The sequence below is a fragment of the Nicotiana tomentosiformis genome, chromosome 6, assembly GCF_000390325.3.
Source record: "Nicotiana tomentosiformis chromosome 6, ASM39032v3, whole genome shotgun sequence".
NCBI lineage: Eukaryota > Viridiplantae > Streptophyta > Magnoliopsida > Solanales > Solanaceae > Nicotiana > Nicotiana tomentosiformis.
The window spans coordinates 36,253,586-36,272,900 of record NC_090817.1 but is presented as its reverse complement, the minus strand read 5'-3'; the positions used below and the strand labels follow the sequence as shown (position 1 = coordinate 36,272,900).

Below are 19,315 nucleotides of genomic sequence, written 5' to 3'. Positions count from 1 at the left end.
TGACTGACCATAGGGTGGACTGCCCAACCCCTGTTACCACTGCCTTGATCTCTGACAATAAGCAGCTATACCAAAATGTTGATGAAGATGAACTCTGTGAAATGATCAGCTCTGATGAGGAACAATCTGTGTAGGAGAATGAACAAATAAGAAGACTACTGAAAGAAAAAGCCCATGAACCTGCAGATTTCAGTATCCAGACTCTCAAACCCAAAAATAAGCATAGCCAAAAGAAGAGGAACTCTATGAGGAAACAAAATGCAGGAATCAGCATTAATGAACCTACTGATAATATGCACCCAAATATCACCAACACCCAAGGAGTTATTGTTAAGTCACAAGTAACACCTACTCATATTCCCAGAGACCCTGGTATGCTCCAACCCCTAAATGTGCCAATGAACCAGTCTTACCAGGAGATACCATCTCAAAGTTGTCTGGACTCCCCAAAGTCAACAGCAGCAACAACATATGATAAGCAAGTATGGAGTGAGACCTGCCAGGAATCAAACCTCAGGGAAGATGCAATGAAAATCTTACCAGCTATAGAGCATATCCATAAAAATCAAGCATACAACCCACAACATTCCTTAGCCTCAGACCCTCAAACCACTAATACAGGGCAGAATCAAAAAAAACAAAGACATCTCACTATTAGAGCACATATCTGGGCAGCAGGATAATCTTTTTACTGCAGAAGCATCAAAAGACACAATGATTTATCACCTACAAACAGAGAGTGATGTGATTACAAAACTAGAGGAACAAAAAATGAGGTCACAGTGGTGGAGAAGTCCATGCCAATTGCATGTGCCTCAGCTACTGGATCCCCAATTCAGATTCAATTGAATGTGCCATTGATACCTCCAAACCAGGTATTACATGACACCATTACACACAAGGAACTCCCTATTGAGATTCAACAAACTACGCTGGATAAACAACATAGGGAAGATGAAGCTGATGAGGAATCAACTGCTGGGAACTTCAAAGATATTTCAAGAGAAGGGGACCTGTCACCTAGACTAACAACCAGAAATGGAAAGAAAGGCAAAAAGCACACCCAAGCTAAGGGAATACCTCCACCAACAAGAACTCTGCCCAGGAGGGCAGTCTCCACAAATAGATAATGATCAAGACACTCATCTGGAACATAAGGTCTGTTAATACTCAACAGGCCTTTCAAAAGGTTATCAACATGCAAAAGCAACACAGATTTTGTATTGTAGCACTGTTAGAACCTTTCCAGAAACAAGGGTTCATACACTATTACAGGACAAGACTGGGAATGGAAACTGCATTATCAAATATCAATGGAAAGATATGGTTATTCATTGATGCTACTGTGGACTGGGAACTCCTAATAGACACTGACCAGCAAATAACAATCAAAGTTCTCTATCAAGGAATTGGCAAGCACATCATCATGACTGTGGTATATGTAAAATGCTCCTCACTTGAAAGATTAGAGCTATGGAACAATTTATATTGCCTGGCATCTGATATGGAACTCCCCTGGCTAGTTGGAGGGGACTTTAATGTAATTCTTAATGAAGAAGAGAAGATTGGAGGACTCCCAGTGTATCCACCTGAGTATGAAGATTTTGCTTTCTATGTCAACTCTTGTGAATTATTTGATACTGGACACACAGGCAGTCCCTTCACATGGTGGAATGGTAGAGCTAATGAAGAATGCATTTTCAAGAGATTAGATAGAATTTTTGTCAACCAAAAATTCAACTCATTATTCCCAAGGATTGATGTTGAACATCTCATAAGGATTGGGTCTGACCATGCACCTTTGCTAATGACATGTGGGGAAGATGTTGCTCACTTTATCAAACCTTTCAGGTTTCTCAATTTCTGGACTACACATGAATCCTTCAATGCAGTAGTGAAACAAAACTGGATTGCAGACTTTGTGGATGACCCTTTCCTTATGTTCAAACAAAAAATGAAAAGACTGAAAGCAGCACTATCCCATTAGAGTAAAATCACCTTTGGGGATATTTTCAAGCAACTGACAATTAGAGAGGATATTGTCAGGATAAAGGAGATTCTTTTTAAGGAAGAACCAACTACTGAGAACAGAATTATACTACAGCAGGCACAAGCTGCACAAAAGAGGTACCTGAGCTTTGAAGAGCAATATGGGAAACAAAAGGCAAGCATGAAATGGTTTGCTGAAGGAGATAGAAACACCACTTTCTTCCACAATCATGTTAAAGGAAAGAGACAGAAATTGCAACTCAAAAAGATTCAGAATGCCAAAGGAGATTGGTTTGATGCCCAAGAGGGTATTGGTAATACTGCAACTACATTCTTTCAAGCACAATTCACAGAGGAAGGACAACTTACCAACACTGAACTTCTAAATAATGTCCCTTCCATGATTTCCAATGCTCAAAATAGGGAACTTTGTAGATTCCCAACAATTGAAGAAGCCAAGAATGCAGTAACAGCACTGAGTGGGGATAGTGCAAGTGGGCCAGATGGCTTCACTAGGCTATTTTTCCAACACTGCTGGGATATTGTGGGAGAGGACATATATAACATGATACAACAATTCTACACAGGATCACCACTTCCAAAATCCATAACACATACTAACCTAGTGCTAATTCCTAAGGTTCAGCAAGTACAAACATTCTCCGACCTAAGACCTATAAGTCTTAGCAACTTCATCAATAAGGTGATTTCAAGAGTGGTACATGACAGAATGGAGAAGATTCTTCCATTTCTAATCTTTCCTAACCAATCTGGTTTTGTGAAAGGAAGGAGCATTTTTGAAAATATCTTGCTCACCTAGGAGATAGTCACTGATATTAGACTGAGAGACAAGCCAGCAAATGTGGTCATCAAGCTTGATATGGCAAAAGCATATGACAGGATCTCTTGGAATTATCTGATTCAGGTGTTGAGGAAAATGGGGTTTGAAGAACACTTTCTCAAACTGATTTGGAACCTAATTGCTAATAACTGGTACTCAGTCTTAATCAACGGGCAAGCCTCAGGATTCTTTAAATCTAGCAGGGAGTCAAGAAAGAAGACCCTTTGTCACCATCATTGTTCATACTTTCTACAAATGTCTTGTCAAGAACTCTAAACAAACTGTTTGAGGATAAGAAGTTTATAGGGTTTGGGATGCCCAAGTGGACAAACCCTTTAAATCACCTAGCATATGCTGATGATACAATAATACTTTCATCCTCTGACCCTTACTCCTTAAGGAAAATTATGGAGGTACTAAAGCAGTATGAACATGCATCAGGCCATCTGATAAATAAGGCCAAGAGCTCCTACTACACACATCACAAAGTGGCAAGGAAAATAGTGCAGTCTGTTGGCATTCTTACATGTTTTCAAAAAGGAAACCTTCCTTTTAATTACCTTGGTTGCTCAATATTCTACAATAAAAGAAGGAAGGCATACTACAATGATCTTATCAAGAAAGTAAAAGCAAAATTGCATTCTTGGAAAGGGAAGTTACTTTCTTTTGGAGGAAAGACAACTCTCATAACAAATGTGTTACAAAGCCTAACTACACACATCCTCTTAGTAATGGATCCCCCTAATAATGTTCTTGAGCACTTGCATAAGACTTTTCCAGATTCTTTTGGAGCACTAAGGAAGAAAGCAGAAGCAGACACTAGAGGAAGTGGATGAACATGTGTCTACCTAAGGAGGAAGGAGGAATAGGGCTAAAGTCCCTATTTGATGTCTCCAAAGCTCGATTTGCAAAGCTATGGTGGATATTCAGAACCAACAAATCATTATGGTCCAATTTCATGTGGAACAAATACTGCAAAAACGAAATGCCTGTTGTTGTATAGTTCAGAGAAGGATCCCATGTGTGGAGGAAAATGCTGGAAGCTAGAGAAGAGGTTGAACATGAAATTCTCTGGGAACTAAATAGTGGTAACACAAGTGTTTGGCATGAAAACTGGACAGGCATTGGCCCTCTATATCATGTACTCCCCCAAGAATTCAACATAAATGAAAAATTACAAGAAGTAGAAGAACTGAGGAATGGTGATACCTGGGATGAACTAACACTTGATCAAAACTTCCCTGCAGATATCTCAGATCACATCAGGCACAATGTTTCATTTCATCATACTACAGAAGAATTGGACACCCCTCAATGGATGCCAACCACAACAGGCAAGTTCTATGTTAACAGTGCATGGAGGATTATGAGACAGAGAGCAACACATAACCCAGAATTATGCAACTTGTGGACAAAAGTTTTACCTTTCAAAATCTTTTTCTTCCTATGGAGATTGTGGAAAATGAAGATCCCCACTGATGACTTGTGGAGAAGAAATGGATATATCATTGTATCTAAATGCTGGTGTTGCTCACCTCCTAAAGAAGACTCCTACCAATACCTCTTCTTGAAGAGTGAAACAGTAAACAGAGTGTGGAAATCTTTCTTGCAACTAGCTGGAATTATAATAAACATGGTACAAGTCCACCAAGTCGTTAGAGCATGGTGGAGTGAACCATGCTGCCCAAAATTGAAGCCACTATTTCAAGCAACACCTGCCATCATAACTTGGGAATTATGGAAGAGGAGAAATAAAATGAAACATGGGGGAGCTGTTTCAGAAAAAAGGGTAATTCATGAAGTGAACAAGACTCTATTCTTTCTGGCAAGAAGCAAATATCCCTAGCTAACAAACATCCCAGTATTGTGGACAGATATGATCAGATACTTTGAAAGCTACAAGCCTTATGTAGTCAGCTGAAGAGTTATCTGGCAACTGCCCAATGCAGGCTGGTTCAAATGCAACTCTCATGGAGCATCTAAAGGGAACCCAGGTCCTAGTTCTTATGGTTACTACATAAGAGACAGTGCTGGAGATTTAATATATGCTCAATCTACAGACATAGGACAAACAACCAATATAGTTGTTGAAGCAAAAGGAATCCTATATGGTCTGATGTATTGTGTGGACAAACCGCTCCATCTTTAATCATGGAATCTGACTCTTTGGTGATGAAAAAGATCATTAAAAAGGAATGGGAGTGCCCATGGACAATAAGAGCAGATGTCAAGAAGATAAAAGAGATCAAGGGCAACTATAATGTCTTGTTTCAGCATGTGTTCAGAGAAGGAAATGCAGTTGCTGACCTGCTAGCTAACTTGGTTTTCTCTTCTGCAGGTGATTCCATATTTAACTCATTCCATAGTCTGCCCCCAGTAACAAAGACTCTTATCAACATGGACAAATCTCAAATCCCTAACATTAGGGTAAGGGTGGCTAAAAGGTTTCCACAACACTGATTGATGCAGTCAGTACCATAGTGCAGATATATGGGATCACTCCTAACAGACCATGAAATTAAAAGAGATAAGAATCACCAACTGCTATGCCTAATGGTGAATCTGCAAGCACAATTCCCACCTTACCTCCTGCACATGCTAATAGAGTGTGAAGGTACCAGAGATAGGATATACCCTCTTAGAAACTAAACAGAGGGGTGTTCCCTCAAGAATCTCAAGCTGGTCTTAAGCAAGAACAGTTGGAAAATAGAACACAATCAGCACACACAACATACTGGAGCACTTTAACCTGTTTTCTTTAGTGTGCAGGTTGATGTAGCCACATGACTATTGGACTTCTGTAACAAGAGCAATGTTTGGAAGCTCATGCTCAACTGTTTATGCACAAAAACAGTCAAATGCCACTACTCAACAATTCAGCTTACAGTATATAAAAGCTACATGGTTGTTGGACTCCAGGAACTAAAGGAAGGTTGAACTATGGCTGAAGATCAACTGCTTCTGCACAGCAACAGTCAACTGCCAGTATTCAACAAGGCAACTCTCAATATACAAAAGGTGCACACAATTGGAAGATATCAATACACTGACCAGCTACATTATGGGATTACAGTATCCATTATTCACATAAGTGTAAGGATACACATATGATATGCTACTTGGTTAGGATTCAGTAGACCTGAACTGACAATATGAGTACATCTGTTCACACCAAATGATAAAAAACTACTGCTTCATGTTGTTAAACACAGTATAGTGTTTTATCATTTTCTAGTGGTATTAGTGTGAATGCAAGCTTAACCTGGAGATGACAGAACACTATATTGGCCTATATCACAAAACATGCAGTACTGCAGTCGGTATGCATACTTTTTACAACATCAAAGGTGGAAAACATGTTGCCACTACTGCTTCCATTACAACTGACTCATTTTTATCAGCAAACACATCATGGAGATGTCAACAGGGAATATCTCTAACTACAAAAGAGGCAAAAAAAATAGAACATCAAGCTTCCCAGCTTCTACGCAACAACTATCAGCTGCCTCTACTCAACAAGACAACTTTCGGTTACAATAGGTGCACACAATTGGAAGATATGACATGCTACAAAAATGGATGCTTGAATATTAGTACAGTATAGTAATCTATCATTGTCCAGTGGTATTAGTGTGCACGCATGCTCAATCTGTAGATGAGAGAACATTATATTGTACTCATATCTCAAGCACACAGTACTGCCACCTTGCTGCATTCATCAACTACATGCATAATCCCCATTGAAGATCCATTTGAATACCCATTGAAGCAACTCTGCTTCTGGAGTAATGCAAGTCCAAAATGAAGATGTCCAAACTGATCTGCTTTGCAACTACTGGATTTAAACATACCTATTCTGTTGGATTGCAACAAAAGGCGTCGGGTGAGAGCTTTGGAGGTGCTACAACAAATTGTTTGCAACTGGTGTGTGCATTCATGGTCGTTGGCAACAATTGGATGTTACAAATGACTAGCTTTGTATTTTACATCTTCCATTACGCTACTACTTCATTATTTGGTAGCAATAGCCATCGGATCACTTTGTCACATTATTCTCTCATTTCCTTTTTCTTTTTGTAGTTCACTTGAACATTTTGTAATTTTGACCCAATTTGGGATTTATTTAATATATTAACTACTAGGTGAATACACCTAGTAGTATATTTGCTAAAAATAAAACCTTCCCAAACCTGCAAATTTCCAATATTCGCCAAAATGCATTAAATCAACCTACGGACCTCCAAATCCAAATCCGGACATACGCCCAAGTCCAAAATCACCATACAAAGCTATTTGAATCATCAAAAAACCATTCCTAAGTCGTCTACACAAAATTCAAATTCCGGTCAACTCTTTTCACTTAAGTTTCTAAAACAAGAATCATCCTTCCAAATCCATCCCGAATCGTCTGAAAACCAAACTCGGCCACATATGCCATTCATAATACATAATACGAAGATGCCCGAGACCTTTAGCCATCGAACGGGATGCTAATCCACAAAACTACCGGTTGGGTCGTTACATTATTAATGATACTCGCTAATAACCTACTCAGTTCATCAATGCCATAAGTACATAAAAATAATATTATCATGTCATAAATGACGGATTAAGCCACTTCGGTGTACAAAAAAAAGCATAACAAGCTCTGTTTCAATTAACAACCCAGCATATAGAGAAGATTTTCAAAGCAAAGCATGTATACATTCCTGATCTAGCATATAGAGAAGATATGCGAATAAAATATGTATACATCCTAGGAAATTGCGAGTAGAGGAGAAATGCAATAACCAAATCAAACACTAGCTAGTTTTCTTCATACCGTGTATACACCATCAAGAGAGAAACATGAGAGGGTAACCCTAGGAGATAGATCCTTATCCACACGTGGTACGGACAAATAACGTATCATATATAATAACTACACGGATAACTCACGTGCTATCATAACTTAGATCGGCATGGACCACTCACGTGGTATCAACCTAGTCCATGTCACACAGAAAGCATATACAAGAATACATGTACCGAAACAATGAACATCAAATTATATACTCATGGACTGATATATGTGACATGCTAAGGTGTAGGCACGTGCGAAATGTACTACCATAGGTCAAATCAGGTGATTACGCCGCCATAAGAATAGCAATTAACATTTTTGAACAGAAGATTAACCAACAAATAATCTCTAATATAATTCAATTAGCTCATAAAGGAGATACAACATAAGAAGCACGATAACATGAAGTTTAGCAATCAATTCAGGGCATACAATAGCCTAGTCACTACCTTGAGCGTGGATAATGCCCCAGTACACGCACATGGGCTCAATTCCCTCACATGTGTTCCACTCATAGCACGTAGCCAACACTAATAACTCATGCAACTAGTTCCTCAACCAAGTTTAGGTAACATACTTACCTCAAGCAAGCCAAATCAATACTCTAAAAATCCTTTCCCCCGTAAATCAACCTTTGGACGGCTCGAACATAGCCTAAATAACTTAATAATATCAATAAATGTCATAAGAAACTAACCAAACAATAAATCTCTGATATTTAACAACTACACAAACTCAACCCAAAAGGTCAACCTCAGGCTCGCACTCTGGAACCCGAAAAAACTTACAAATTCCGAACCGTCATTCCAATATGAGTCCAACCATACAAATTTCATCCAATTTTGACTCCAAATCACGGTTCAAATCTCGAATTTACACTTTAGATATGTTTTTACCAAAATCCCCAATTTTATCTCATACAAACACCAACCAAAAGTCAAAATCAAGGATGAAACCATGAATAATAACCAAATCCGAGTCAAAAACTACTTACCCCAAAGAAATTTATGAAATTTAACTCAAAAATCGCCCAAATCTAAGCTCCCAATCTCAAAATGTGATAAAATAACAAACCCCTCAAAATAAATATGTTATGCCCAGCAATTTCACTTTTGCGGGAAAGAATGCCGCTTATGCGGTACCGGATCTATGGAAAAACCATCCACAGATGCGGAAGTCACTTACTATTTGACCTTGCGCTTCTGCGGACTCCACATCACAGAAGCGCATCTGCTTTTGCAGAAAATCTCCGCATCTCCGGACTTCCCCTACCAGGAAAAATCCCGCATGTGCACATCCAAGGCCGTATCTACGGCTTCGCATCTGCGGCCAAATTTTTGCAAATGCGAAAACATTAGAACTCAACAAACTACAACAATGCCAACTCAATCCAAAATGATACGAAATCCATCCAAAACACACCTGAGGCCTCCAGGACCCCATCTAATCACACTAACATGTCTTAAAAAACAACACGAAACTACTCAAGGCCGCAAATCACACAAAATCACATCAAACTGATGAATCGCACCTCATTTCAAACTTAATGAACTAATCCAAATTTCCAAATTCAAAACTTACACCGAACATGCCTAAACAACTTGGAATGACCTTAAATTTTGCACACAAGTCCCAAATGACATAACGGAACTATTCCAAATCTCACAACAGCAATATAAACCTGATATCAATAAAGTCAACTCCCGATCAAACCTATGAATCTTTCAAACCTTAAACATCCCAACTTTCGCCAAAAAGAGCCAAATCAATCTAGGAACCTCCAAATCCGGACATATGCCTATGTCTAGAATCACCATATGAACCTATTAGAATCATCAAATGCCAATTCGACACTGTCTACACATAAGTCAAAGCTCGGTCAACTCTTATAACTTAAGCTTCTAAGAATAAAATCAAATGTTCCAACTCCCTCTGAAATCTTCCAGGGACCAAACCAACAAACCCCGCAACTCACGAAACATAAAGTGAACATAGAAAAGGCAATAAATAGCGTAACAGGGCTAAAATAGATAAAATAATCCGTCGGGTCATTACATTCTCCCCCTCTTAAATAAACGTTCGTCCTCAAACTATTATAGAATCATACCTGAAGTGCCGAAAAGGTGAGGATATCTGCCTAGCATATCATGCTCGGTCTCCCAAGTTGCTCCTCGACCGGTTGACCCCTCCACTGAACCTTCACCGAAGCAATATTCTTTGACCTCAGTTTGCAAACCTACCTATCCAAAATGGACATTATCTCCTCGTCATAAGTCAAATCCTTGTCTAATTGCACCAAGATGAAATCTAACACATACGACAGGTCCTCATAGTACTTCCAGAGCATAGAATCATGAAACACTAGATGAACTCCAGATAGACTAGGTGACAAGGCAAGTCTATAAGCCACCTCACCAACCCTATCCAAGACCTCACATGGACTAATATACCGAGGTCTCAACTTGCGCTTCTTCTTAAACCTCATCATACCCTTCATGGGCGAAACTCTAAGTAGAACCTTCTCACCCACCATGTATGCCACATCACAAGCCTTCCTATCAACATAACTCTTCTCTGTGGACTGTGATGTACGAAGCCACTCCTGAATCAATTTCACATTCTCCAAAGCATCACAAACTAGATCAGTGCCCAACAACCTAGTCTCCCCATGCTCAAGCCAACCAACCAGAGAATGACATTGCCTCCTATATAAGGCCTCATACGGGGCCATTTGGATACCTGACTAGTAGTTGTTGTTGTAGAAGAACTCTACTAACAATAAAAACGGATCCCATTGACCCCCAAAATAAATGACATATGCTCGCAACATGTCCTCCAAGAGCTGAATAGTACGCTCAGACTGCCCATCCATTTGGGGATGGAAAGATGTACTCAGCTCGACCTGTGTGCCCAACTCACGTTGCACTGCTTTCCAAAAATATGATGTGAACTGAGTGCCTTAATCAGAGATAATTGACATAGTCACACCATGAAGGCGAACAATCTCTCAAAGAAAAATCCGAACCAGCTGCTCTGAAAAGTAGGTAATCATGACTGGAATGAAGTGTGCAGACTTGGTCAGCCTGTCCATAATGACTCACACCGCATCAAATCTCCTTAAAGTCCATGGAAGCCCAGCTAAAAAATCCATGGTGATACGCTCCCACTTCCACTCTGGTATATCTAATCTTTGAAGCAAACCACCCATTCTCTAATGCTCATACTTTACCTGCTGACAGTTCAAACACCGAGCAACATACTCATCAATATCCTTTTTCATCTTCCGCCACCAATAATGTTGCCTCAAATAACGGAATATCTTCACGGAACCCGGATGAATGGAATACTACAAACTATGGGCCTCCTCAAGTATCAACTTTCGCAACTTACCCCCATTAGGCACACAAATATGGCCTCGAAGCCATAATACCCCATTATCACCAATAGTAACCTCCTTAGCATCCCTGTGCTGCACCGAAGGACAAGCAAGTGGAGATCATCACACTGACGTGCCTTGATGCGCTCAAGAAAGAATGACTGTGATACAACACAAGCAAGAACCCTACTAGGCTCCGAAATATCCAACCCCACGAATAAGTTTGCCAAAGCCTGAACATCAAAAGCTAACGGTCTCTCTCTGACTTGGATAAAATCAAGACTTCTCATGCTCTCCGCCTTCCTACTCAAATCATCATCCACCACATTGGCCTTCCCCAGATGATAAAGAATGATGATATCATAGTTTGTTAAAAGCTCTAACTACCTTTGTTGCCTCAAGTTCAAATCCTTTAGCTTGAATAGATGCTGGAGACTTATATGATACGTGAAAACCTCACAATACACACTATAAAGATAGTATCGCCAAATCTTGAGCATGTAAACAATGGTTGCTAACTCCAAATCGTGCACTGGTTAGTTCTTCTCATGGGGCTTCAATTGATATGAAGCATAAACAATCACTCTACCCTTTTGCATCAACACACACCCAATTCCAACCCGTGAAGTATCACAATAGACTGTATAAGAACCTGATCCCGAAGCCAAAACTAGAACTAAGTTGTGGTCAAGGCAGTCTTGAGGTTCTAAAAGCTCTCCTCATACTCATCAGATCACCTGAATGGGGTACCCTTCTGCTTCAACCTAGTTAATAGGGATGCAATAGATGAAAACCCCTCCACAAAATGGTGATAATACCAACCAACCCAAGGAATATCTGGATCACGGTAGTAGTAGAAGATTTGGGCCAACTCTGAATTGCCTCAATATTCTTCAGATCCATCCTAATCCCCTCACTAGACACCACATGACCAAAGAATGCCACCGAGTCTAACCAGAACTCACATTTGGAGAATTTAGAATATAGCTTCCTCCCTCAAGGAAAGGAGCACGATCCTCAAGTGTTGCTCATGGTCCTCTCGGCTGCGAGAATACACCAATATATCATCAATGAACACAATGACTAAGGAATGCAGATAAGGCTGAAATATATTGTTCATCAAATGTGTGAATGTTTTTAGGGCATTGGTCAGCCCAAAAGACATCACCAAGAACTCATAAGGCCCATAACGGGTCCTTAAAGTCATCTTAGGAATATCTTAAGCCCTTATCTTTAACTGATTATACCCTGATCTCAAGACAATCTTCACCAATACCCTAGAACCTTGAAACTAATCAAACAAATCATCAGTATGCGATAATAGATACTTGTTCTTGATAGTAACCTTGTTCAACTATATGTAGTCAATGCACATCCATATAAAACCATCTTTCTTCTTCAAAAATAGTACCAATGCACCCCAAGGTGACACACTGGGCCAGATGAAACTCGTATCAAGAAATTCCTATAACTGATCCTTCAATTCCTTCAACTCCACCGGTGACATGTGATATGGTAAAATATAGACGGGATGAGTGCCCAGCACCAAACCAATACCAAAATCAATATCCCTATCAGATGGCATGCCCGACAGGTCTATAGGAAATACATCTAAGAACTCCCTCACTACTGGAACTGACTCAACAGTAGGAGTATTAGCACTAACACCTCTCATGAAGGTCAAATACGCCAAACACCCCTTCCCAACCATCCATTGAGCCTTCAAATATTAAATTACTCTATTGTGAGTGTGAATAAGAGAACCTCTCCACTCCAACCTAGGCAACCCCGGCACATCCAACGTCACGGTCTTAGCGTGACAATCAAGAATAGCATGGTACGGAGATAGCCAATACATACCCAAAATCACCTCAAAATCAACCATACTGAATAATAAAAGATCGACCCTAGTCTCATAACCCCCAATGATAACAACACAAAACCAATATGCACGATCCACCACAATAGAATCACCTACCGATTTAGATATATGAACAGGAATATCAAGGGAATCATGAGGCATAAAATAACGAGCAAAATATGATGAAACATAAGAATAAGTGGAACCAGGGTCAAATAACACTGAAGCATCCCTGTGGCACATTGAAACAGTACCTGTGATCACGGCGTCAGAAGCAGCTACCTCTGGCCTAGCGGGAAATGCATAGCAATTGGCTTGTCCCCCACCTAACTGACCTCCCCCTCTAGGGAGACCTCGAACCGACTCGGTCCCACCCCTAGCTAGTTGTGCGGGTGGTGTAGCTACTGATGCTAGAACTATATAATGTGTGCTCTTCTGTGGTTCACTACTTAGAAGTCTGGGGCAATCCTTCTTGAGATGACTTAAGTCTCCACACTCGAAACAACCCCTCCTCTAACGAGGATGTTGACCCTGCGACTGACCTTGATAACCCGAATAGCTGCTCGTGGAACCCTAAGCAGACAAGCAATGTATGAGTTGTGTCTAACTGATAAACCACGGGGAATATGACGAGTTGCCTGAGCAGGCCTAAAAGGACGACCTATGTTGTAATGTGACTGGACTCCAGATGAGGCACTACCAATACCACCTGAACCACGGGGCCTCTTTACCTCATTCTCTTCTCTCTCAAGCCTCCGAACATGCTCCAAGCATCTAGCAATCTCAATCACCTGGTCAAATCTAGCATCCATCTCAGACTCTAGAGTCATACCATATCGAAGACCATAAATTAGGCCATCAATGAACCTAATGATCCTCTCCCTCTCAGTAGGGACCAAAAACACTGCATGACATGCCAACTCCATAAATCTCATCTCGTACTGAGTCACAATCATTCCCTCCTAGCATATATGCTCAAACTCCCTACGCAACTTCTCTCTGCGAGTCTGTGGGGAAAACTTCTCTAAGAAGAGAACTGAGAACTGATGCCATGTGAGTGGTGCTGCACCAGCTGGTATACCTAGCCTTCCACCACCTGTAGGCTAGCCCTGTCAGCTAAAAAGTAGTAAAGTTAACTCCATTGGAGTCCTAAAGACCCGCAGTGCGAAGAATCCGATACCACAGATCAAGAAAACTCTGAGCATCCTATGACTCTCTTCCACTGAACTGGGCAGTATGAAGCCTCTGAAATCACTCTAACCTCTTCTGCTCCTCATCAGTCAAAGATGTTCCAACCTCGGTCCTAAGCAACAACTGGCTAAACTGGCAAAACCCCTAGTGTCTAATAACCCTGAGCTTGTTGCTCTAGTGTACGGGCAGCAGGAGTCTGGGCTCCTTACCCATCCTGAGAATTAGTTGGTGCAACTGTTATCATGCCCGCCTGAGCCAAGCTCGTATGCACACTCAAGATCTGGGCTAAAATCTCCTAAAGACAAGGCATAGCAACTGGTACTGTCAATGTCTGATTTGGTCCATTGGCTCAACAATATCTGAAACCTGCTCCTCCACTAGAGAAATTGGTGGCTCCACAGGTGCTGCTCTAGCTGTAGCACGGGCCCCACCTCGGCCTCTAACTCGGCCAGGCCTCTCGTGTCCCTACTTGGAAGTGTTGTGCCTGCCCATCTGATCTGGCTGAATGTGTCTTCACCATCTATGAGATAATAAAAAAGTAAAAGTTCAAACTTCAAAAATAACAAATCCACATGACAAGAATAAAACAAAGCAAAAATTTTCCTAACAGTTCGGTAGCCTCTCAAAGATACGTACAAATGTCTCTGTATCGATCTGCAAGACTATACTAAACTTTCTCATAACCCGTAGAACCTATGAACTTAGGGCTCTAATACCAGATTCGTTGACCCAAAACCACAAATCGGTATCTTCGACAAACCTCAAGCGGGACGAGTCAATAGCAGATGCAGATTTTATTTAATAGCTGCGCTTACTAGTCGTGATGACGCCTAACACACTTGCTAGGCAAGCCGAACACAACAAAAAAGGATCCTAATAACATAATTAATGAAAATAATATAAATCTAAAGCCAGCTGACATAGATAACGGCATCAATACATAAAAGTCCCTTAGAATTGGTAATACAGATTCATGAGCTCTAACATAAAAGTACAAGTCTAGAATACGAAATGAAAAGATTGTCTGAATGAAAGCCACAGTACAAAAATAACAAAAGACGCCAAAGACTGAAGTCAAGATGCAACTCTACTTTGTCTCTCGAAGATAATCACAGCAATAAAACACAACTACTCACGGCTCGGTCCAACACCTGGATCTGCACAATTAAGTGCAGAGTATAGTATGAGTACAACCGACCTCATGTACTCAGCAAGTATCATAACTAAACTCGGCGAGGTAATAGAGGCAAGAATTATTAATGATATTCACTAATGACTTACTAGTTCATCAATTCCACAAGAATACAACAATAATATTATCAAGTCATAAATTACAGATAAAGCCACCTCAATGTACAAAAATAATGTAACATGCTCTATTTCAGTTAACAACCCAGCATATAGAGAAGATATGAAAAACAAGGCATGTATACATTTCTGATCTAGCATATAGAGAAGATATGCGAATAAAATATGTATACATCCAAGGAAATTGTGAGTAGAGAAGAAATGCAACAACCAAATCAAACACTGGCCAGTTTTTATCATATCGCGTGTACACTATCAAGAGAGAAACATGAGAAGGTAACCCTAGGGGGATGGATCCTTATCCACACGCGGCACAAAAAACTCACGTGCCATATATAACAACTACACGAACAACTCACGTGCTAACATAACTCAAATACGCATGGACCACTCACGTGTATCAATCTAGTCTATATCACACAGAAAGCATATACAAGGATACATGTACAGGAACAATGGATATCAAATTATATACTCATGGACTGATGATAAGTGAGACGTTAAGGTGTAGGCATGTGCGAAGTGTACTACCATAGTTCAAATCAGGCGATTACACCACAAGAATAGCAGTTAACATGTTTGAACAAAAGATAAACCGACAAATAATCTTTAACATGATTCAATTAGTTCACAGAGGAGATACAACATAATAAACATTATAATAGGAAGTTTAGCAATCAATTCAGGGCATATAATAGCCTAGTCACTACCTCGAGCATGGATAATATCCTGGTGCACGCACATGGGTTCAATCTCCTCACATGTATGCCACTTATAATGCGTAGCCAACACTAATAACTCAGGAAACTAATGCCTCAACCAAGTTTAGGTAAGATACTTACCTCAATCAAGCTAAATCAATACTTTATAAATCCCTTCCCGTGTTAATTAACCTCCGGACGGCTCGAATCTAGCCAAAATAACTTAATAATATCAATAAAAGCCATAGGAAACAACCCCAAATAATAAAGACTATACAAAGTCAACCCAAAAGGTCAACCTCGTGAATGGAAAAAAAACACTTCCGCACAAAAACCAACTGGCAAAGAATGAAAAATGCTCTCCGTACAAGAGACACGCCGCTACAGTAACGGGTGGTGGTCTTATGGCCACTGCTTCACCGTCCGGTGGTGGAAAACCATCCAGACCTATCTCAAAAGATGCGTCTTGATAAGGCGAACACACCCCAATAAGTTTCAGTTCAAGATTCAAAATGAGCTGCTCCACATCTCAAAAATGGATCCGCGATTACTGTAGCAAACAGTCAACTGGGTAGCTAATTGATTTCCTAGCTCGATTTTGTGTTACACCCTAACAACAGTACCCAAAACAATACCAAACAAGAATCATATGCTGGTCGTTTGAATCACACACAAAACGCAACAAATCTAACAAAGACAATTCTCAAGAAAACTGAAGTTGTTCATGGGTGGTTAGACCGGCCATGTTGTATGGGGCTGAGTGTTGGCCCGTTAAGAATTCACATATTCAGAAGATGAAAGTAGCAGAAATGAGGATCTTGAAGTGGATGTGCGGGCACACTAGGATAGATAAGATAAGGAATGATGTTATTCGGGAGAAGGTGCACGTGGCTCCCATTGATGACAAGATGCGGGAAGCAAGGCTTAGATGGTTCGGACATGTTCAAAGGAGAAGCCCAGATGCTCCGGTATGGAGGTGTGAGCGACTGGTTATGAAGGGCATGAGAAGAGGTAGAGGGCGGCCTAAGAAGTATTGGGGAGAGGTGATCAGACAGGATATGGCGAGGCTCCAGATTTTCGAGGACATGACACTTTATAGGAAGATATGGAGGTCAAGTATTAGAGTTGTAGGTTAGGATGTAGTTGAGTCTTGACTTACTTCGTACCATTGTGGGACTAGCCACGTAGGGTTTTTATCTAGGATAGCTAGTGATAATATTGTATTTTACTACTTCGTTTTTCAGTGCATGTCCTATTTACTAGCTATCATTTTTGCTTTGCATCTTTCTTCTGCATTTCATGGTGTTCCTATTTTTTCTATGATTGTTGTGGTGATACTAATATTGTCTCCTCTTGTCGTTTTGTCTTTTTGTTTTATTGAGCCGAGGGTCTTTCGGAAACAATCTCTCTACTCCTTTGGGGTAGGGATAAGGTCTGCGTACACACTACCCTCCCCAGACCCCATTAGTGGGATTATACTGGGTTGTTGTTGTTGTTGTTCATGGGATCCTAACCCTGCAGTTTACAATGGAAGAAAGGGAAGAATTTGCTAAGGAAGAAGGATTACATCAAGCTATTGTGATCAAACTCTCTAATGGCGCACCCAATCTGGAAATCTTAAGAACATTACTGCCCAAATTCTTTGGTGTGAAAGGTAACAGTTTACTAGGTTTACTCGCACAAAGACAACTTTTGTTGCGTCTTGATCAATATGAAGATTTTGTCGTTGTACTAGCACGTAGTGTGAATTATTTCTCATACAATGGCAAGGAATACCAAGTTAGGATTGTTCCATGGAGTATTGGTTTCAATCCTAATGAGGAAACATCAATGGCGGCAGTTTGGATTTCCTTACCAAGCCTGTCACCAGATTTGTTTGCTCGTCGTTCGTTACTGTCCATAGCTGCTACTGTTGGGAGGCCAATCACAGTGGATAAGGTGACGTAAGTGAGGTCGAGACCTAGTACGGCTAGAGTTAGGGTGATTGTGGACTTGTTGGACAAGCTTCCGAACAAAATTAAAATTCAAAGTATCGACAACAAGACTGGAAAAACTATTGAAGTTTTACAGGAGGTGGTGTATGATAATTTGTCGTTATATTGTTCTCATTGTAAGCACCAAGGCCACGATGATAGTTCATGTCGACAGCTCGTTTCCAAATCTCATGAGAATGATCAGGTTGATTAAGGTGTTGGTGATAAGTATAATGGTGATTTGAGGCAACTGCTAAACGAAATGAGAGGTCTGATAGAAGGGGAAAAAACAGTTGGAGCTCAAGTTGACTCTACTGGAAATGAGGCAGTCACAACTATGGATGCTCATGTCTTAAACGTGCCTCATGAGAGTCATGTACAAGATGGAAGTTTGGTGCAATACAAAGAATCAACAGATGTCATGGGTGTGGATATGCAAAATAAAAAATTTGGAGAAAAAGAATTGCAGAGGAGATTGGAGGCTGCTCAAGGTCTAGGTGAGGCTGGGCGAAACTATGGGGGTGTAGGTGTTGAGAAGGTCAAGAAAAATCAATTTGGAGCTGATAAGAGGTTGAAGGATATTCCTGCTTCCACTAATTTTGCAAGGATGTATACAACTACTTCTACCGCTTTAACGAATGTTGCTGATCGATCTGCCACTTCAAACAAGCATGCTGTGATTCAACAAATTGCTGGGGCATCTAGGGAAAAGGAGCCTGCTAATGATCCTGGTTTCAACTGTTTTCCAGCTAAAAGTACAGCTGTGGAATCAGCCTTACAAAATAACAGTGATGTGGACAAGGGTAGCAATCATGCTGAAGTGAAAATACCAACTGTGGGAAAGGAGCAAATACCTGCGCATGAATTGCTAAACTTAGGCAAAACTAGTGTAGCACCTTCAGAAATAGGTGCACACTTCAATGCACCTGGACAGATTCAATCATCTTTACCATTCCATGTTTCAACTGTGCAGGCTGGATGTCATTCTCGTCTTACAGCAGATGCATTAGGTGATCATGTAGATGTTATGGAATTGGAGTATGCAACATCTACAAATCCTAAGGAAGTACTCAGTAGGGCTGTGCTTTCAAATCTGGAAACTACTGATGAAGTACAAACAGCTAGTGACCGTGCAAACACTGAGGTAATTGAACCTAATGTCACTTTGGATGTTGAGGAAGCAAATTGTGAAGCTTTCAAAGGGTCTAGCATGGGGAATGTAGAGGCTAAAC

General features: G+C 40.5%; 2 protein-coding genes across 2 annotated transcripts; one reads left to right on the top strand and one right to left on the bottom strand.

Moving 5' to 3' along the window:
- Window positions 1-3,863: 3,863 nt before the first annotated feature.
- On the top strand, window positions 3,864-4,851 carry LOC138893800 (uncharacterized). Its single transcript, XM_070178463.1, has 2 exons — window positions 3,864-4,619; window positions 4,744-4,851. The coding sequence occupies exons 1-2, from the start codon at window positions 3,864-3,866 to the stop codon at window positions 4,849-4,851; spliced, it is 864 nt and encodes a 287-aa protein (XP_070034564.1).
- A 5,058-nt stretch (window positions 4,852-9,909) lies between these two features.
- LOC138893799 (uncharacterized) lies at window positions 9,910-13,866 on the bottom strand. The gene is made up of 4 exons (XM_070178462.1): window positions 13,453-13,866; window positions 12,596-12,769; window positions 11,064-11,381; window positions 9,910-10,275 (listed from the first exon to the last, which is right to left on the bottom strand). The coding sequence occupies exons 1-4, from the start codon at window positions 13,864-13,866 to the stop codon at window positions 9,910-9,912; spliced, it is 1,272 nt and encodes a 423-aa protein (XP_070034563.1).
- Window positions 13,867-19,315: the final 5,449 nt, after the last annotated feature.

Excerpts from the sequence above, each read along its gene's own strand:
- LOC138893800 (XM_070178463.1), top strand. The coding sequence starts at position 3,864 with ATGCTGGAAGCTAGAGAAGAGGTTGAACATGAAATTCTCTGGGAACTA. Across the intron at positions 4,620-4,743 it reads GAGCTGTTTCAGAAAAAAGG|TCAGCTGAAGAGTTATCTGG; the intron begins GTAATTCATGAA and ends AGCCTTATGTAG.
- LOC138893799 (XM_070178462.1), bottom strand. The coding sequence starts at position 13,866 with ATGATTGTGACTCAGTACGAGATGAGATTTATGGAGTTGGCATGTCAT. Across the intron at positions 12,770-13,452 it reads CAGCTATTCGGGTTATCAAG|GCTCAATGGATGGTTGGGAA; the intron begins GTCAGTCGCAGG and ends TAATATTTGAAG. Across the intron at positions 10,276-11,063 it reads TATTTGTGTGCCTAATGGGG|GAGTGGCTTCGTACATCACA; the intron begins GTAAGTTGCGAA and ends AAATTGATTCAG.